The following is a 21,495-nucleotide window of genomic DNA, read 5'->3' as shown; positions in this document are numbered from 1 at the left end:
AGGAAACTAAATTTGTCCTGTACTCTTCTAAGGGTTTGGAACCCTGGTAACAAGAAGTAGCAAATCTGGTGAAACTGGCACAGTTTCCCATATACTATTTACAAGGATTGTGGTGGGATGGGGAACCCTGGTAAAATGAAAGGGGAACTCAGGTAGATTTTGCCTACTTACCGCCCTTAACAAAAAACACTGAAACAACACTCCCACAGCTCTGTCTCATTCCTTTTACCTGTGCCAAAGCCTCTACATGTAGGTTATGAAGTATGTAAATGTTACCATTTTTCTTACACATTTACCATATATCTAGCTAAAATACAAGGGCAAGGTTCTATTGGTAAATTATAAATGACTGAGCATGTACAATTGCAGGTCATTCATTGAAATAAATTGAAAATGATTATTTTTTTCTTGTTCTGTGCCTGAAAAAAGGGGGTGGGTGCTATTTCAATGTGTCCAAGGTCTGTCTGTGTAAAGCTATATATCAAACATGCAGTGGCCAATTTTATTCAAAACCTTGATGATTTCACACCCAACATTTGAGACTTTTTATTTACATACCAAAACCAGTCAAATGTCTCTTGTTGAGAAAAATGTGTTGATCACTTTTGCCATTATTTGTAATATGTGATGTAATTTTATTTGAATTGATGATGATATTCTTCAGTGTTAAAAATATTTAATTTAGTGTCATCACTGGCTGCATCAGAAAACTACATTGTGAAATCTTTGTAAATTATAAAGCTGTATGAACAAAAACTGATTGGTGCTGAGCTTCTTACATGCCAGAAAGGAAAAACATTTTTCTTTTGCTGCGTTTTGTTTGGGCGCCACCGGTCTTGCCAGTTTTTGTTTTAACTAAATGACACACAATTAGTCCAGTTTAGACTAATTACAATACGTCTTTAGTAGCATGGGTGTCGGTGTGGAAACCTCCAGTGGAGTGTACTAGTTAGTTATTTTGTGCATCCACGAAGTTGAAATAACTTATCGGCTGAGTGTTACACAGTATATGGACGCCAGCCAACGAAGTCTGTTACAGGCTGTTCTGTCTTCCAGTCACCGGAGTGGTGTATGCAGGTACTGAAATTATTCTTCGTGGTAAAAGACCAACTTTATTCATGGTTAGAAAGTAATGGTAGACTCGAACGAAATTGCGCTGCGATTCCATACCACTGATGCAATACTCACCTGGAAAATCAAAATTAATTATATGAAATTTGGAACTTGCATAGTTAACATATTGCCAAACTATCGAGAAATCATTAAATATGCAAATTAACCATTACAATTATAACCTACATTAAACAAGCTTTAAAAGACACATCATGACATGCATTTCTTTGCCATCAATGCATGAACTAACTTATCCGAAATGAAGGCTTGCATAACATATCCACGAGGTTGGACAGTATAAACCACCTACTGTACTACCCCCCCCCCACCCCCACCCCGCCCAATAGAAGTAAACAATTACGAAAAATAAGTTTTTAATAACCAAGACAAAAACTAATTAAACTATTCTAAAAAAAAACGATTTCAATTACAATTACTGATTACCTGATACATGGCGAATTCTATACTGCAGGAAATTTGTTCAAGTTAATTGGGCCGATAATAGATAATATATTATTCGACAAACAGTTGCCTAAACGGTGGTTTGATGTAGATCATTTCAACACAGCTTTAATGCACTTGTACATTTGAGGTACAATCGACTAGTCAAGAACGTACAGGATGCGTACCAACGAAAATAGTTTGGTGGTGAAAACCCTTATTATCGCTTGGCTTTTGAGTTACATATGTATAATCACTGCGTCTAATGTAAAGGTAGGTTCTAGTTTGATTTAATTACATTTTAGTGAAAAAAATAGTAGAACTGTTGAGTCAACATTTTCAAGACCATTTTCGTTTCGAGTATTTCAGGAATTACTTTAACGTGTTTCCCAATTTTATCGCCATTTATATGTGCATCAATATCTAGTTACTCAGGATATACACTTGTTTATCGATACCTCAAGAACAAATTGACTGCTCAAATATGATGGTGGGGGTAACGAACATCAATACCATCAAGACGAAACCATGCAGTTTTCTTACCAAAAAACTTGCAATATATACTTACTTATTGATTAGTATACTGCTATTCATTGAGTTTATCAAGTGAAAACTGCAAAAAGCTTGAAAACTGATTTACAATACGTAATATCAGTGTCATGCTGTGTGGTTTTGTGAAGACGGAAGTGGTGCAAAAAAGTAAATATCCATTTAGTTTGTATACAAAATTTATAGAACATAGCTATAGGCAAAGCTCTTGTTTCGAGAAGGGTACCCTCATAAGAAGGTAAAATGGATATGCGCCCCCTTGTCTAGCTATAAGTCTTTATATTATAGGAAGATGCACAAATTACATGCGATTAGGAAATCAGCGAGAGATGATGTAGATAAGTCACTGATGACCACAACGGCTTATTATCCGGATAACTGTGTCTAGTTGCCAAATTGCTCTACATATCAACAGTCGATAGTCCTAACGCATGTGGCTCTGGCTTGCTCAGAAACGAGTCTTGTTTGAAACTGAAATTTGGCAGCACACCTTAATCACAAATTACCTATCTCCCCTCTCCAATCCCTGCTCACGTTAATAAAACTAATTCAAAACACTGCAGTAATCACCTCTCATTTAGACGATTAATTCAATACATTTGTAATAGACCAATTTCCGACGAGCATTAGATTTGAAATTGTTCATCGATAGAATGTTTAAAGGATTAATACATGCTATCATTACTGTGTTCGTGTGTCCAATTTACTTCTACAAAAATTAGGCAGGTGGTTTGAGTGTGTTTTCAGCTGATATAAATTGTACATTCAGAATAATTTTCTATATTTATAAATATTATATTGTAAATGATATATGTACGTGTGTGTGTGCGTCTCTGTGTGTTCCCAGTGGAAAAAAACTGGCACCGACTGCTTTGTTGATCGAGATCTGTATAAGTTGACCAGATTATAGATTAATGGGTAAAAAAGAAACCATCTTCTTGATGCTGTGGCACATTTACCAGAATGGTTCATTTATCTCATACCCAATGTTCAAAACGTCAAAGGTATTCTGTGTTTGCTGCTAGACTATTTCAACAGATAGAACATGTTAACTGGATCTCGCATCATACATAGTACAAATACTCGTGTATGTTAGACATTAGAAATACGAACGGACACAAAAGTTACCTCAGTGAACAATAGGGGCTTGAATTACAATAAACAAAGCAACTATTCCAATCTATTTCAAATTATACATTTAATGATTTCCAGGACCGCCCGTTGAGAGAAGACAGATCGGAAGGTAAGTGAAAGTGATATTTTAAAGCCAACCCTAATTGTGTCGTTTGTCTATGTAAAGTAATTCATGCCATAGAAATAAAATCATAATAACGCTCCTTGTTTCATATATTTAAAGTGACCACATAGATGAGAATGGGGTATTTATTTTAGTGTGGTAATCATTAACAATTTCCAATATATTCTTCGTGAAAATCAAAGTGAAACGTGTTTGTAACTCAGGCACGAGTAAAATACGTCGTAGGTTTAATTTGTACAGGAAATGATTTGAAATGAATGTGTTTACTTGTCATTACAAGTGTTTGCTTGTGTTTAACATCAATATTTGCAAATCACATGTACATAATTATAATACTAATAATTCATCTCTAACAAAGGTGACCTTAGAGCTTGTTATTCCACATTATGTTTTTACCTCCCGTAAGGGTACGGGGGTATTAAAATACAAATGTCTGTCTGTGTGTGTGTCTGTCTGTGTCTGTCTGTCTGTCTGCCTGTCTGTCTGTCTGTCTGTCTGCCTGTCTGTCTGTCTGTGTCATCAATTTCTAAAATTCGGCTGGCTCAATTGTAATGAAATATATAATCTCTAGGGTAATAGCTAGACCTGATTAGGTTTTCAGTCAGATCGGTTAATGTTTAATTAGAGAAATTTTCATATTAATGAAATCAAATAATTAATCAATATCTTAAGACTTCATACTTCAATTTCAATATAATTTAGTATATTTGTTATAACAACATACATTTGTCCTATAAAATTTGATGATGTACCTTATAGCGTTAACGAATAATTTGCATAATTATTTATTTTTGGTAATTAGGCTATATCTTAAGAACGCATACTTCATATTCAACATAATTTAGTACATACGTTAACCATAAGAAAACACATGTGTCCTATAAAATTAGTTGATGTACCTTACAGTGTTAATGAATAATTTGCATAATTAATAATTTTCGGTAAGTAGGCTATATCATAAGAATATATACTTCAATTTCAATATAATTCAGTACACACGTTAACAATAACAATTGTACATGTCCTGCAAAGCTTGTTGATGTACCTTTCAGTGTTAATGAATAATTTCCATAATTAATTATTCTTAATTAGGCTATATCTAATGACTGCATACTTCAATTTCAATACAATTCAGTACATACATTAACCATAACAAATTGTGTATGTCCTATAAAGTTAGTTGATGTACCTTACAGCGTTAATGAATGATTTGCATACTTAATGATTTTCGGTAATTAGGCTATATCTTAAGACTGTATACTTCATTTTCAATATAAATTAGTACATAATGTTAACCACAATAAAGCAGGTACGTCCTATAAATTTGGTGCTATAGCATACAGTTTTAATGAAAAATTTGCATAATTAATGATTTTAGGTAACTACGTTGTATCTTAAAAATGCAAGCTTCAAATTTCGTATAATATGATACATACATCAACCATAATAATACGCACCTGTCCTATGAAGTTTGTTGCTACAACTTTTACCTTATATATTCAGTAATTAAGCAGTATCATGCACTCTTCAAATTCCGTATAATTTGGCACATACATTAACTTAAGAAAGCACGCTTGTCCAAAAACAAAGCCTGTTACCATAGTTTTTATTTTATTTTAATGAGTTATTTGCATAATTAGTGATTCCCTTACGGGAGGCATTCAGTTTAAATCTGGTCCAATAGAAAATCATGGTAAATTTGTTTTGTCAATCAAAATTCCTAAAGTAAGTACTCATTGCTCATCCATATGGCCACTTAGGTGCTGACAGTTAGGGTATATTTTTCTTTTCGTTTGTCTAGTATAAATAGTTTAGATATATTGGACACATTCTCATATGCACTGAGTATCACTGCTTTCTATAAACATGGACTTTATTGTTGTACAAAATGGAGGCTGACCTTACACATAGTTAATGTTAGAGGCTTTTTTGTTCCTCCTCAATGATTTTCAGTATGTTATTTATCTAAAAACAGTAAAATGTGCATGTGTGTATTTTTTCTCGACAACATAACAAAAAATCCAATATGACTGTTACTAATAACAGCGTTGCTTAACGGAAATGGGTGCGTTTCCTATCGCCATGCTATATTTCTTTGTATATCTTGTTTGTGTTCGCCTATAAAAGTGTCAACAACCTACTCGGTTTTTGTAACATTTAGTACATGTTCGTGGTCACTGTATATGTTAAAACACTTAGAACAGTCGTTCTATTTAATCATGATCTAAAAGCATTGTTTACGGTCATTGATACCTAGCCCCACTGTACACCTATAAAGTTGTTTACGAAGGGCGCCCTCGGTTGATTGGAGTAGTCATATGACACTTCATCAACTAAAGATATTGCGGTTGATGGATTGGGTTTAATAACTAACAGATATACATTCTCAGAAGTATTTAACCTCAAAAAGTCAAATATTAGTGAGTTCCTCAGTATTTTACCTAAGATTAACACCTGGCTAATAAATTGTGATCAAATGTATACAAATTGTATAGGATTAAATTCTCTGCTGCGGCGGCAGGTAATTGAATTTTTTGAGAAAGACAAAACTGTGTGTGTTTAACAAGTGCATGCGTACTATCGTGCGTGCATGTGTATACATGTCCATGCGTGCGTGCGTCTGTGCATGTGTTTTGCACTGGTGATCTAACTTGGTGTGGTGTACTGATATGTAATAATTCCTGCTAATTATTACTGGTATGCTACCTAGTTTGTGTTTCATATATGATTCATACATATTGCAGTGTAAGGATATTTGTTGTTTAGTATTTGGTACTATAACATCTGAAATCTCTAGAAATATGTATTTACAATTTCTCTGTGTGTTCTACTATTAATGACATGGATGGTCCAGCTGTTACAAGTATCCCGCTACCAGTGTTTAGTCAAGAACCAGAGGATGCCTATATTGTTAGAAACAATCCAGTTATGCTGACCTGTACAGCAGCACCAGCAACACAGATCAATTTCAAATGTAATTCAGACTGGGTCAGACCAGAAGACCTTATTCTCCAAGAAACCTTGGATGAAAAGAGCAATGTACAGATAAATACTTCTATTGGTAAGATATTATTAGTTATAGTGACTCTATAGCTTATAGAATATGAATAGATGACTGTACTATGAAATGATATGCTGATGTAGATAGGGGTGGTGGTGGTGGTGGTGGTGGTGGTGGTAATGATGGTGCTCTCGGTGGTGGTGGTGGTGGTGGTAATGAGGATGAAGAAGATGATGATGATGATGATGATGATGATGATGATGATGATGATGATGATGATGATAGTAATGACAATAATGATGATGGTGGTGATGACGACAACCACAACGATGATGATGATGATGATGATGATGAATGATTATGATGAATGATTATGATTAGGATGAGGATTTAGATGATGATGATGATGATGATGATGATGATGATGATGGTGAGAAGGAGAAGGAGGAGGAGGAGGAGGACGACGACGACAATGATGACGATGTCTATGATGATGACAATGACTAGTACTACAATGACCATTGTGTTGATATTTAAATGTGGCGATAATTACAAAATGATGATATATATCATAATAATTATCAAGATGTTAACACTTTTTCCAGAAATAACTCGTGACAACGTGAATTCATATTTTGGAGTTGAGGAGTATTGGTGTCAATGTGTTGCCTGGAGTGGGGAAGGTTCCATTACAAGTAGAGTCGCTGTTATCAGGCTTGCTTGTAAGTATCAATCCTTTAATTAATACACAATTTCTCTTCTTCCACTTTAGGTTGAGAAAAAGACATGTTTTAAATAAATTATTTGTAGTTCTTGTTCAGAATTAAAGTTTATATGAGAATAAACAGTTGTCTGGTAGAGCTATAGTAAAATGACTCTAAGGTCTATTTCTAGACTATTTCTAGTTCTGCCGATCAATTTGAAACTTACTGATGTGTACTTTTTTTCAACAGATCTTCGTAAACGTTTTCAGAGAGAGCCATTAAGTGGCAATGTCGAAAGAGACAGCTCATTCCAGATGATGTGTTTGCCTCCGCAAGGGAATCCTGAACCGATGGTATACTGGGAAAAAGATGGAAATCCGATAAACGTGGAGGAAGATTCTAATTTCTCGATCACAGCTGATGGAAGTTTAATCATCAGCCAGGCTAGGCTAGCTGATACTGGAAATTATACATGTGTAGCAGTTAATATTGCTAGTATTAGAAGAAGCGATACCGCCGAGTTAAATGTATATTGTAAGTTTAGTTAATTATCAGTAAGGTGATGAAATTTGAGAGTCTGATTAACAGTAGGGTGCCGACTTATTGTTGAAAGTAGCAATTAAGATATTATATTTCATTAACAAAGCCAGCTGAAAGTAAAAACAAATTTGCTAACATGGGGTAGTAAAACGTACCTGCTATTTCCCTTCACCCAGGGTAGAACCTATCTGGTATAAGGATTGCCTATTGTTCGGCACCCATATCAGTCGTATATACAAATAAATCAAAAGTTTCTAATTCCAAACATGCTGAACATATTGGCCTAAAATTTGGTTGGAACGATTTCCAGCAGATTGGTTACATTAAACACCCTTCATAACTCGATGATTGGTGTCAATGTGTTGCCTGGAGTGGGGAAGGTTCCATTACAAATACAATCGCTGTTATCAGGCTTGCTTATAAGTATCTTTATAATCCTTTATAATTCTTCCGCTTTTGGTTGAGAAAAAGACATGTTTTAAATAAATCATTTGTCGTTCTTGTTAAGAATTATAGTTTAAGTGAGAAAAAACAGTTGTCTGGTAGAGCTATAGTAAAATGACTCTTAGGTCTATTTCCAGACTATTTCAAGTTCAGCCTACCAATTTGAAACTTGCTGATGTGTATCTTTCCTCAACAGATCTTGGTAGACATTTTGAGAGAGAGCCATTAAGTGGCAATGTCGAAATAGGAAGCTCATTCCAGATGATGTGTCGGCCTCCGCAAGGGTATCCTGAACCGATGGTATACTGGGATAAAGATGGAAAACTGATAAACGTGGAGGAAGATCCTAATTTTTTGATCACATCTGATGGAAGTTTAATTATCAGCCAGGCTAGGCTAGCCGATACTGGAAATTATACATGTGGAGCAGGTAATATGGCTGGTTTTAGAAGAAGTAATACCGCCGAGTTAAATGTGTATGGTAAGTTTATTGTTAATTATCAGTAATGTAATGGAATTTGAGAGTCTGATTAACAGTAGGATGCTGACGATCTGTTGAAAATATAGCAATTACAACAATGTTTGGCCAACTGTATCTCTTAGTCTGTCTCAAGTTTTGCCAAAACTACCTACTAGCAGCAAGTTTCTCTATTGATCACAGTGTAATCTTTCACTCCCTGATGTTTCGTTGTAAACGAATTGTTGATAAGACCAGGGCCGGTTAGTCACTAACCAGATAATATGACACACATACACTCTCTCACTTCACTCAGACTAATTAAAAACAACTCCAACAACTAAAATCGAATAAATCAATCCCTTACTAATCTCTTAGCAACATTTACTCTTAGGTTGCTGTCACAATTAGAAAAGGCGTTCTCTTTAATCTCGATCTAATGGCTTCTGTTTATGGTCCTTGATATCCAGCCACAGTTGATAGGAGTACTCATAGGACACGTGAACTAAGTGTACTGTGGTTGGGGGATTTGGCTTAATAACTAACAGATAGACATGTATATAAGTATTTAACTGCAGAAAAAGTCAAATATTAGTGAGTTCCTTAGTGTTAGTGTTATACTTGCCTAAGATGTGATCAGGTGTATGCAAATTGTATAAGGATAAATTCCCTTTGGTGGTGGCTGGTTATCGAAACTTTTCAGTAAGACATCCAACACTCTGTGTGTGTACACACTTACATGCGTGCTTGCATGTGTGCACATGTGCGTGCATGTGATTTGTACTGATGTTCTCTCTGTGTGGTGTGATGTGGTGTTGAGTACTGATTTGTAATCATTCCTGCTAATTATATCTGGTATGCTACTCAGTTTGTGTTTCATATAGGATTCATACATATTGCAGTGTAAGGATATCTGTTGTTTAGTATTTGTATGTACATTTGATAATGAATCAGAATATTTTGTACTTTAAGAACTGAAATCTCTACTATTATTTATTTACAACGTCTCTGTGTGTTCTATTGTAAATGACATGGATGGTCCAGCTGTCACAAGTATCATGCTACCAGTGTTTAGTCAAGAACCAGAGGATGCCAATTTTGTTGGAAACAATCCAGTTAGGCTGACCTGTATAGCAGCACCAGCAACACAAATAAATTTCAAATGTAATTCAGACTTTGTCAGACCAGAAGACCATATTGTCCATGAAACCCTGGATGAAGAGGGCAATGTACAGATAAGTACCTCTATTGGTAAGATATCATTAGTTTAAATAGTGACTCTAAGGCTTACAGAATATGAAAAGATGACTTTACTATGAAATGATATGCCGATGTAGATAGGGGTAATGGTGGTGGTGGTTGTGGTGATGATTGTGTACTGGTGTGGTGGTAATGATGATGGACGATGATAATGTTGTTGTTGATGATGATGATGATGATGATGATGATGATGATGATGATGATGATGATGATGATGATGATGATGATGATGATGATGATGATGACGACGACGACGACGGCGGCGGCGGCGGCGGCGACGGTGGTGGTGTAGAGGAAGAGGAGAAGGAAGAGGAGGAGGAGGACGACGACAATGATGACGATGTCTATGATGATGACAATGACTAGTACTACAAGGACCATTGTGTTGATATATGATATGTGTTGATCATAATAATTAACAAGATGTTAACACTTTTTCCAGAAATAACTCGTGACAACTTGGATTTAAATTTTGGAGTTGAAGAGTATTGGTGTCAATGTGTTGCCTGGAATGGGGAAAGTTCCATTACAAGTAGAATCGCTGTTATCAGGCTTGCTTGTAAGTATCTTTATAATCCTTTATAATTCTTCAGCTTTTGGTTGAGAAAAAGACATGTTTTAAATAAATCATTTGTCGTTCTTGTTAAGAATTATAGTTTAAATGAGAAAAAAACAGTTGTCTGGTAGAGCTATAGAAAAATGACTCTTAGGTCTATTTCCAGAGTATTTCAAGTTCAGCCTACCAATTTGAAACTTGCTGATGTGTATTTTTCCTCAACAGATCTTGGTAGACATTTTGAGAGAGAGCCATTAAGTGGCAATGTCGAAATAGGAAGCTCATTCCAGATGATGTGTCGGCCTCCGCAAGGGTATCCTGAACCGATGTTATACTGGGATAAAGATGGAAAACTGATAAACGTGGAGGAAGATCCTAATTTTTTTATCACAACTGATGGAAGTTTAATTATCAGCCAGGCTAGGCTAGCTGATACTGGAAATTATACATGTGGAGCAGGTAATATGGCTGGTATTAGAAGAAGTGATACCGCCGAGTTAAATGTGTATGGTAAGTTTATTGTTAATTATCAGTAATGTAATGGAATTTGAGAGTCTGATTTACAGTAGGGTGCTGACGATCTGTTGAAAGTATAGCAATTACAACAATGTTTGGCCAACTGTATCTCTTAGTCTGTCTCAAGCTGTGCTAAAACTACCTACTAGCAGCAAGTTTCTCTATTGATCACAGTGTAATCTTTTACTCCCTGATGTTTCGTTGTAAACGAATTGTTGATAAGACCAGGGCCGGTTAGTCACTACCCAGATAATATGACACACATACACTCTCTCACTTCACTCAGACTAATTAAAAACAACTCCAACATTTGATGTTAAATCAACAACTAGCTGACAGGAGCAATAACACCCAGGGCAGAACCTATCTGGCAGCTTGCCTATTGTTCGGCAACATCATTAGTTGTATATTCAAATAAATTAAACTATCAAGCAGATTGAGCTGAAATTTAATGTGACGCATCTGAGCTTGTGTAGATGGAGCTGTATACGCATTGTGATTATCCTATCAGCAATATGGGAATTAAGTCTAACAATGTTAATTTGGGGCTAAAAGATATCTTAAAACTGCATGGTGAATGGGATTGAAATTTGGAGGGCATGTTTCTGGAGGAGTTGTTCTGTAATTTATTGTTGAAAACGTTTTGACACAACTAGCCCAATTAACCCTGACCACGTCCTTAGCAACTGCGATATGACGATGCATATTACAAAGATAAAATCAGGGATGGGTAGGTACTAAACGAATACAGATTCGAACAATGTATGCAAATATGCCTCGACCACGCACATAGTAAAAGCTAAATACACTTGTGTTAAAACCCCTTGTTTTGGAGGTAAAACTAAGAAATTCAAAGTACGAATATTGGTATGATGCGTTAAGACTTACACAAAACTTTGTTTCACATATGTTACTAATCTGATAACATGATTTGTATTTATATATATTCAGGGGCTGAAGATAAAATAATAATAAACCAAGCCCTTGCTGATCTATTAGCAAAATTTGGTCTCATTGGTATGTAATGCATCACTATATTAACAACCAGTGTTCACTTACTGCAGTATTGAGCTAAAGTATGAGAAATTGGATTTTTTAATTAATATTTTGTCCATTTTGTTACTTGTAAGAAACGATATAAAACAATACAGACTAGGTCAGTGTTTGGAAAATCAATTCACTTACTGAGAGAATGTGAAGTAGGTTTGTTATGGTAAGTGTGGAAGTGACTTGTGACAAACTAAACAAACACAGTTGCATCAAAATGTCATTATAAAATTTACATTGACGAATGTTAATTTGATTTATATACTGTGACAATGACTACTTTCAAAGTAATACATCTGCCTCCCTAAGTTTATCCTCTCTTCAGTTTGTCAGGACCATGGTACCATTGGAATCCAGTGCTTGGAATCACCGAATACTTGTGTTACGTCGGATATGATATGTAACGGTCGACAGGATTGTACTTGGTCTCGGCCTTTCATTTTCGATGATGAAGATCCTTCATTGTGCGAGGAAGAGGCTTCCTGTAAGTACATTTAGGTTGCTGTCCTCATCGATACCCAAGTCTGATCATCTCATTCACAGAGAGAGAGAGAGAGAGAGAGAGAGAGAGAGAGAGAGAGAGAGAGAGAGAGAGAGAGAGAGAGAGAGAGAGAGAGAGAGAGAGAGAGAGAGAGAGAGAATATATAATGTATAATAATTTTTATTTCATTTCCCCTAGCATGGTATGTCATATTTGATCACTCTTTCCTGTGACTTTTTCGCACTAGTTCTGTTTTCGTCGCAGTTCTGCTTAATACAAAACAAAATTTATATCTTACAGACATCGTTACAAAGAGATCAGATGATCTTGGTGAGGAAGTAGTCCTGATGAAGGTGTTGACTTTCCTGCAGAACCATACACAGTAGCATGATTGTATACAAGAATAAGTTGTTAGTTGATGATAAGATACTGTAAACTCATTGAATGAAATAAAATCCCTTCTTGATGATTGTGATTTGTCACTGTCACTTTTTATGTCTTTCTGTATGTGTATGTGCATATGTATATGTGTATATCTGTCTGCCCGTCCGTCCGTCTGTGTGTTTCTGTATCTGAGTATATGCACAGATTGTCAAAGAAAGAGCAGTATGACACACTTTGTATACCGGTTAGCTACAGGAATTACTGTAACCTTAAACCCTTATATGTTTTCTACTTTGCTTCTATAACCAGATTTAACCTGAATATCTCCTGAAAGGGAAGATAGTACAGATATAACAGTTGCAATACAGAATGCTGAGCTATATGTATAATACATGATGTTCCCCTTAATTGGAATATTAATTATAGTATGCTTTATTACAAATGTTAAGGCCTCAGCCCATCGCGCAAAACATTTTACGTTATAGTAGAGAAGAAAAAGAACAAGGAAGTGAATATCATTCTTCTAATAATTAACGGACATTTATAGCTGGGGAGAATATATACAGCTACAGTACTTCTATGTTTGCTGAACAAAAAAAGTATTCCAAGTTTTAAAAGCTTTATGAACGAAATGATAGTTTGCACTGAACTACTTCATTCTTACATGCCAGTAGAGAAAACATTTTTCTTTCACTGCATTTTATTTGGGCTCTGTCGGTCTTGCCTTTTAACTAAATGGCACAGAATTATCCTAGTTTAGTCTAGACTTATTACAATACGTTAATAGTAGCACAGGTGTAGGAATCGAGAGAGCACTAATTGGTGATTTGCGCATCCAAGAAGTTGGAAGAACGTATATCGACTGAGTAGTACACAGGTTACACATTATAGATGCCAGCCAATGTTACAGGCTGTTCTGTCTGCTGTCTTCTAGTCACTGGAGTGATGTATGTAGGTGCTGCAATCAGTCTTCGTGGTAAAGACCAACTTTATTCTTGGTTAGAAAATAGTGGTAGAATGTCTTTTGAGAACCGTCTTCTAGACGTTCCAGGAAACCATGAAAACAGCTTGAACAAAACTGCCCTATTTTTTCCATACCAGTGATGTAATGCATACTTGGAAAGTCAATATGAAATTGGAGCCTACATACTTAACATTATTGAGATATTATAATGTGCAAATTAACCATGATGATTAAATCCTACATCAACAAGCCTTAAAAGACACATCATAACAAGCACGTTTTTACCATCAATCATGTATATATGTATGTATGTATGTATGTATGTATGTATGTATGTACTTTTCGTTTCCGAAAGCAAAACAATTATATCGAGATCTCGAGATAACGAGATAATATATTTGCGCTTGAGATAATATCTCGAGCACACAACATATTATCTCGAGGGCACGACTTATCTTCTTCAGAGCGTGAGATGTTTTTATTTGTTTGCTTTTGAAGATGGCACTAACGGGCTTTCAAAGAAATTAAAGCACTATGAAATCACCAACATTATTGTTATTGACAGTGTAGTGTCAATTAACATTAAAAGGGACTAATACTGTCACCTTGTTGATTTCACACTAAATGTTGTGTTGAATGTTCGGCTAACTACATACAACATTACTCTTTTACCTGATCACACGAGCACACAGGAATAGTTCAACAGACAAAGATTTATGGTTCGCCAGTTACCTCTCAGAACAACATGGTATGATATTTTTCTAAGTCTTTTCCCTGCACTGGCCTTTATTGTCCAACCTCTTACCTTAGGAAAGTTTACATTTCTATTATTGAACAATGATATCAATGCCATGGTATCTTCCGTGCAGTTGAACGTAGCAAAAGATGAAATAACCAGTGATATCATCAGCGAAATTCTGACTTATCGTACACTAAGACCATTATGCTCTCATTAATCTATTGTCAGAAAAAACAATGAGATTATTTTCACTCTCAACTTATCACACTGCGTCAATGCCTAGTTTTTTCGTCATTCAACCGATGACAGCCAGGGTTAAAACTAATTGTCATATAGCTCAGTTTGAGATGTGAAATTGACATATTTTAGACAAGAGGACGAAATTGCCGAAGTAATAAATATTCAAATGTTGGTCCGTGACATTTTCCCTCCTGCAGGAAAAGATGCCCCGAAAAACTTATTAGGAAAGGAAGAAACGAAAATCAAAGGCGATGACATAATGTATATGACGAAACCAATTTTTTCTTCTGGCATGTAGAAATGTGGGTAGATATTAATAATTATTACTAACAAAATAGTATAACATACAGAATATATAGTAAATTAATAAAACTGTCAAAATCTCTTATCTCAATTCGACCAAAATAACATCGTATATTTTTTTGTCGCGATAAAATGCCTGGAAATACAGACAAACATTCAATAAATTGTTCTTAAACAGCGGTTCTCCAAATTTAAAGTAAAAAGAAAAAAATGTCGCTGTTGTTAAAATACAAGCAAAGTGAAGATACTTAATTTAAAAAAATGAATAGAACAATGTAACTACTAGGAATAAAATCAAATAATTAAAAGAAACTAACTATAACTATAATGCTTAAAATAAATAATAGTGTAAACGAACTAGAATCTTCAATGTATACTAAATAATGTTGATTATATTGATTAAATATTGATTAAATATTGTGGATATATTCAAAAGTGAAAATGCATGTGGAAACTCTTGTCAAAACTAAGTATAAGCTAATGGTGTTTTCAGTAATTACAAGGGGGATTAATGGATCAATTTTTACATTTCGTAAGGGAAGGTTATAATTTAGGGATGAAAAGTCTGTCTGTGTGTCTATCTGTCTGTCTGTCTGTCTGTCTGTCTGTCTGTCTAACTGCATATGGCTGTCTGTCTATCATCGTTTTCTGAAACAAAAGGCTGGCTCAATGCAGGCGAACTTTGGTTAACATGAGATATTTGCATAATTAATGGTTTCTAATTAAGCTATATCCTAATAATGCATACATACATTGATGATAACAATGCACATGTGTAAAATAAAGTTTGAAAGTATAGCCTGTAGTTTTAATGACTCATTTTCATAATTAATGATTTTGCAGTAATTAGGCTCCATATGAAGACTGCAATCTTCAAATTCAATATAATTTGGTACACACATAAGTTTTATTGATGTAACCCTTAGTTTTAATGAGGCTTTGCAAAATTAAAGATTTTTCAGTAATTAGGCTAAATCTTAAGAGTGCGCATAACATAACATAACATAACATTTAGTAGGTACATTGATGATAACAAGATCCATGTGTTGTGAAGGTTGATAAGTTAGCTTTCAGTTGTAATGACTCATTTGCATAATTAATGTTTTTCAGTAATTAGGCTCAATCTTAAGAATACACCTTTCAAATTAAATATAACTTGCTACGTACATCAACAACAATAAGAAATTGCAGAAATTCTTAAGAGCTCTGCTCAGAAATGAAATTTTGTGCCCACTTCAATCACAATATTAAATCAAACTAGCTATATGATATTTATATATATATATATATATATATATATATATATATATATATATATATATATATATATATATATATATATATATATATATATATATATATATATATAATCTACATGACTTACAGAGGTCTAAGCAGTGTAATATTAAGAAGGTTTTAATGGTAACCTTGTATTTTACAGTGTGTTATTTAAGTGTGTTGTGTATCGGGAGTCTTTTAAACTTTGTATTTCGTTAGAAGACAATAAGCCATATATTTCGTTAGAAGACAATAAGCCATGTGCATATTTGTATACTGTATCGTCGACGCGTCACCTGTTTTTCAATATATGTTTAATGCATGGAACAAGTCACCGTACTTTCGCTTACGTGAGATAATGTTTTCTTGTATCATGAATCTTGCATTTATTTACATATATTAGTACGTCATTTACCTTTAATATGTGCGTCATTTGCATCACGTGTGCTTAAATTTATTTTCACATATACATCATTTGCCTTATGTGTGACATTTTAATTTATATTTACTTGTGCGTCATTTGCCTTATGTGTATAAGTTATGTCCATGTGTGCGTCATTCCTTTTGTGTATGATTCACCATATACCTGAATGCGTATGTCATTTATTTGTTATATATGTGCCATTTTCATTTAGGTGTGGCACAATTACTGTCATGCAGGTGTCATTTACCTTTAATGTGTATCACTTACATTATCACGTGTAAATCAATTATTGTACTTTCGGTACCTCATACATGTCATCAAAGGTTAACTTTGTAAATGACAAAAATAAATCCACTATAAATGATAGAAATGAATATTTAATCGTAAATCTAAATTACGTCTGGGTGCATGTTATCTATGACAGAAACCGCGCGGTTTAAATCAGATAGTAAATCCTTGCCCTCACAAAGGAACTATTTCCATTTATGCTCTAAAATTTGCACTTGCGGCAATTAAACGATCATAATAAACTACGAAAATAACGAAATCGACATTCACAAAAGTAGTTGTGTATAATTATAAGCCACATTCATCGTATGCTATAGATTGTATCATGATTAAGGTGGCATCTAGCTCATCAGAAACACCACGAGATCATCACATAGACAGATGCAAAATATAATAAGTGAATAACGAAGGCAAGTAATTGTTACGGCTTATCGCACACACTTCCCATATGAAATTTAAAAGCAATATATGAACGTAGCAGAAAGTAGCACTAACAGTATAAGGAAGTTGATGTGCCCCCCCCCCCCCCACCCACCCCGACCCTGAAAAGGAATGTGATGATAGTGAATTTAGAAAATAGCCTATCATAATTCTAGTCAGTCTACGCAGAAGCCACACCCTAATTTTTAATCAGAAAATGTGTTAGGAGTCGTGGTCAAGTATCCGTTTTATAAGCAGTCATTACATTGAAAACACAAACAAGAAACATGCAAATCTTTTCATGTTTGAAAATGCCCTGATTGGTTATTCACTAAGTACTTTTCAATCATTCAATTATACTACCACGATTGGCCAATCTTATTACATCATCATCACCATATGCTTGTCATTCACACAGACCAAAATGAACAAACGCCTTTAAATTTCACAATGTAAAGCTCATCACAAATTTAAAGGCACTTTTGAAATATCTGCTCAAGGGTCGATATACACAAGGCTGACGTTCGTTTCGTTAGGTAAGAAATATCAATATAATATGTCTCACAGCTTAATTCACTACGAACAGAAAAGTTAATTTTATATGATATCTACTATGCTACTGATGATTATATGATTTCACAGAATTTTTTTAATTAAAAGGTAAAATTTAATATCAAACAATATTTCATGACCACTGCTCATGTCAGGATGACTACTACCACTGGTGTACACTAAATACAATTATATCAAGTACTGTAGATGACAAACAGTAAATGCTAGCTTTGAATATGTAGTTATGTTGAAGCCATGTCAATATTCATGTTAATTCAAAATACATGCTTTAGCTACTGTATAAATATAGTTTATATTAACACATAAAGGAATTCTAATAGAATTAAAATAAAAAATCACATGAAAAATCAACATTGCGTTTCAACTCACTAAATTCAGGTAAAACGTCATTAATAACTTCATTCGTATCTTTCAAAATATACCAATATTTCTGCACTATGAGTGGCAAATATAATGTTATAATAGTCATGAAAAAATTTGAGCTTAAAGCATTAAAGGACCTAGTTATCAGACGAAAAACAAAATGCTGTCACATATTATTTAAACTGAATAGATTAAAGTCAGGTCATCACCTTTGATTAAAAGAGTCTACTATAGTCGTGGTGTCAAAATTGAGCGATATAGAAAGAATCATAAATGATTGATAACAGTTTACCGTATTTCTGTGTCCGTTGTAGGCTTCTATTTAACGGGAACGTTGTTTGAGGAAATCTGCTTCGTTCCTCCTTAGTTCAGAGTTTATTTACTTGTCTTTATGTCGTCCATTCCCTTAGTTCTCTATAGAGTTCATCAACAATATTCGTTACGGCGATGGTTTTAAACGCGTTCAGCACATAGCAAAGTCATTGTCATGGTCGTATTTCCAAGTTTCAATGTTCAATCCATTTTCACGTGATCTGTCTTGAAGAATTATGGCTTGTCTTTCACATGTCTTCCTTTCGTCTGCATACGGGTGGGTCCGTCACTTTGCCTTCAGTACTCACGCATTGGTCTAACTTCTCGGGCATGCCTGTACCCGTTCCCAAAATGTTTCAAGCTATAATGTTCCGTTGTATAAATATCTTTTGTCCAACTCAGATTGTCCAGTCATGTACAAAATAATGTACAAGATCAAAAAATGAGCAAACACGGTGACGTAAAGTGGATACCCAATTCATGTATATTTTCATTGATATCTGAGATATTTGATTATGATAATGATACCAATATCGCCTTCTGTTCTCAAATATGTGAAATTCGCAAATACTTTTATCCGTTCGTTTGCTCGCTTTGTTTAGAAAGGAAAAAATCTTGACACATATGTTGACATTTCAAAATAGTCGACAAGACATTCCTTAGTGACAATCAACTTCTAAATTTACTTCGTCAACAAAGCTTACAGTTTACTCAGACTGACAAAAACCAAAAGTCAATCTAACACTAGATGTACTTGATGTGGCAAATATAAGTGTCCTATAACTATGGTTACATTTAGTTGTGCAGATATAATCATCCTGTGATAAAGACAGTATAAACACTGGACATCCTCATACACAATACAAAGACCAGGGCAGACATCAAATTAGCCATTATACTGTTAATATAATTACACCAATGTCCATTCAATAGTTTCTTATATCAACAAGCCACGGCAACCGTTTTAGCGTATGCCTTTTTCGTTCACAAATAGCTTGCTTTCCGCCGTCGTATATTTTGGCGTAAAGACGAAAAAGATCAAATGACACGCCTTGTTTTACCGTGTACAGCAACCACGGGGAGAGCAGCGACAAGAGTAGGTTAATGCAAACGCCTTCCTGTGATTCCTACTGCCAAAACTATATATGTATGGATTTATAGAAAATGAAACTAAAAAAAGTATGTATATAATGTCATCAGTACACATCAAAGCATGACTAACAGGCACACCCTGTGTATACATGAACATGCCAAAAATTATGTTTGGAAGCGCACCCATTATGAACACTGCAGATACTGTGAAACATAAAACCAGGGCTTGCATCTCATCCTTATCCAACGTTGGAGAAGTTATTCCAAGGTTAACTCTGCGTTTCTTCAGTTTTAGTATCTCTCTGATGATAAGGCTGTATAAAATGGTGACCACAGTAATGGGAAGGAAAACGCACAGAACATTAACAAGGTACATTGCAAGACCATATTGAGCGTCTCCTGTCGACATATAATACATCTTACATGAGGCTGGAATTACGCCTAAGAGCCATGTTATTGAAATCAACACGATTGTTGTCGATCTTCTGTCCATTATCCTACTGGTCAGGAAGGGATGACATACGGCGATGTAACGCTCTATAGCTATGATCATGATAGTGTTCCAGGAGCTATGTATAGCCAGCTTTCCAAGTATGAGAGGTACATCTATGTTTCCATTTCGATTTGAAATGGGAGTGTATGATGGCTTGCCAAACTCAATTATCAGATATGATATTTCAACCAACGTATCAGCAATAGCAAGGTTTATAAAATTACAATTCCTTAAACTCCTCATCGAAGGAACGCGGACAACTACGATGAAGAAAAGAACATTTCCAAGTAATGCGATGAACAGTAATAAATAACTGAGTATGCTTATTGTAAAATAAAATTCATGTGACAAGCAGGGTCCCCAGATAAAGATAAAAAAGTCGATAAGATTATAATCGCCGTAGCTTTCATAACTCTCATTGTATTGTCCATCATTACCAAATGATTTTCGGGATTGACTCTCCTCCATCATCACTTCTTCGAACAGAATGTTATACCAAATTTTACTGATTCAGCATACAAGCAATAATGTCACTCAGCCTTTAGAAGACACAAAACACAGTGTCCTGTCCTGTCCTGACCTGTCCTGTGTGTTCCTCCAAAAAAGGACGGTACTTGGCGAGCTCGCTTCTTCACTGTGTAGTTGAATATGTCCAGTATAATCATGATAACTAACAATATTAATACCTTCCAACGTTGTAGTTATATAGATATATGAGGGAGAGAGATTCCATTGTGACCGAAGGTGTGGCCGACTGTCAATTTCATTATGCAAATTAAGTTTCAAGTATACTTCATTTGATTTCCATGATTTGTTGGGCCTTGACAAACATTATTTTCATTGAGCTAAAATTTGGTAATTTCTGAAAGAGTAACAGTCTAGACAATTAGTGTTGGCATACCTGATCAGCAATGTCAAGGGGCAATTTTCACTGTATTAGCTAGCGTGTATTGTTGGTTTTTGCTTTTTTCACAGTTTCTATAAATCAATAACATGTATTTCTTCAACGCCTATATTCACATATAAATCATGTAGTTGTTTAATGTATGTTAGTCACCATAATTTTCTTCCTTCATTCATTCTTTTTCATGGTTGTTCACTTTGTATTAGATCTGGGACCGGACACGAGAAATACATCCTATGTTTGTAAATACTAAATCTCAATATTTCGATATTTCACATCACAGGGTAAAGGGGAGATCAATGGTCTTCTGAAAATGTATGGTTTATTGGGTGTTTAAAGTTTAAATATATC

The 21,495-nt window shown here is 34.8% G+C and overlaps 1 protein-coding gene across 1 annotated transcript; it reads left to right on the top strand.

Moving 5' to 3' along the window:
* Positions 1-1,698: 1,698 nt before the first annotated feature.
* On the top strand, positions 1,699-12,819 carry LOC144432846 (protein sax-3-like). The gene is made up of 12 exons (XM_078121141.1): positions 1,699-1,827; positions 3,316-3,346; positions 6,216-6,422; positions 6,968-7,084; positions 7,316-7,600; positions 8,247-8,531; positions 9,552-9,758; positions 10,210-10,326; positions 10,549-10,833; positions 11,791-11,856; positions 12,212-12,370; positions 12,668-12,819. Exons 1-12 carry the CDS (start codon positions 1,735-1,737, stop codon positions 12,751-12,753), a joined length of 1,938 nt encoding a protein of 645 aa, XP_077977267.1. The 5' UTR covers positions 1,699-1,734; the 3' UTR covers positions 12,754-12,819.
* The last annotated feature ends 8,676 nt before the right edge of the window (positions 12,820-21,495 follow it).

This window comes from Glandiceps talaboti, chromosome 3 (assembly GCF_964340395.1).
Source record: "Glandiceps talaboti chromosome 3, keGlaTala1.1, whole genome shotgun sequence".
Classification (NCBI taxonomy): Eukaryota; Metazoa; Hemichordata; class Enteropneusta; family Spengelidae; genus Glandiceps; species Glandiceps talaboti.
The sequence above is the reverse complement of the archived record's forward strand: the minus strand, read 5'-3'. Positions and strand labels throughout refer to the sequence as shown.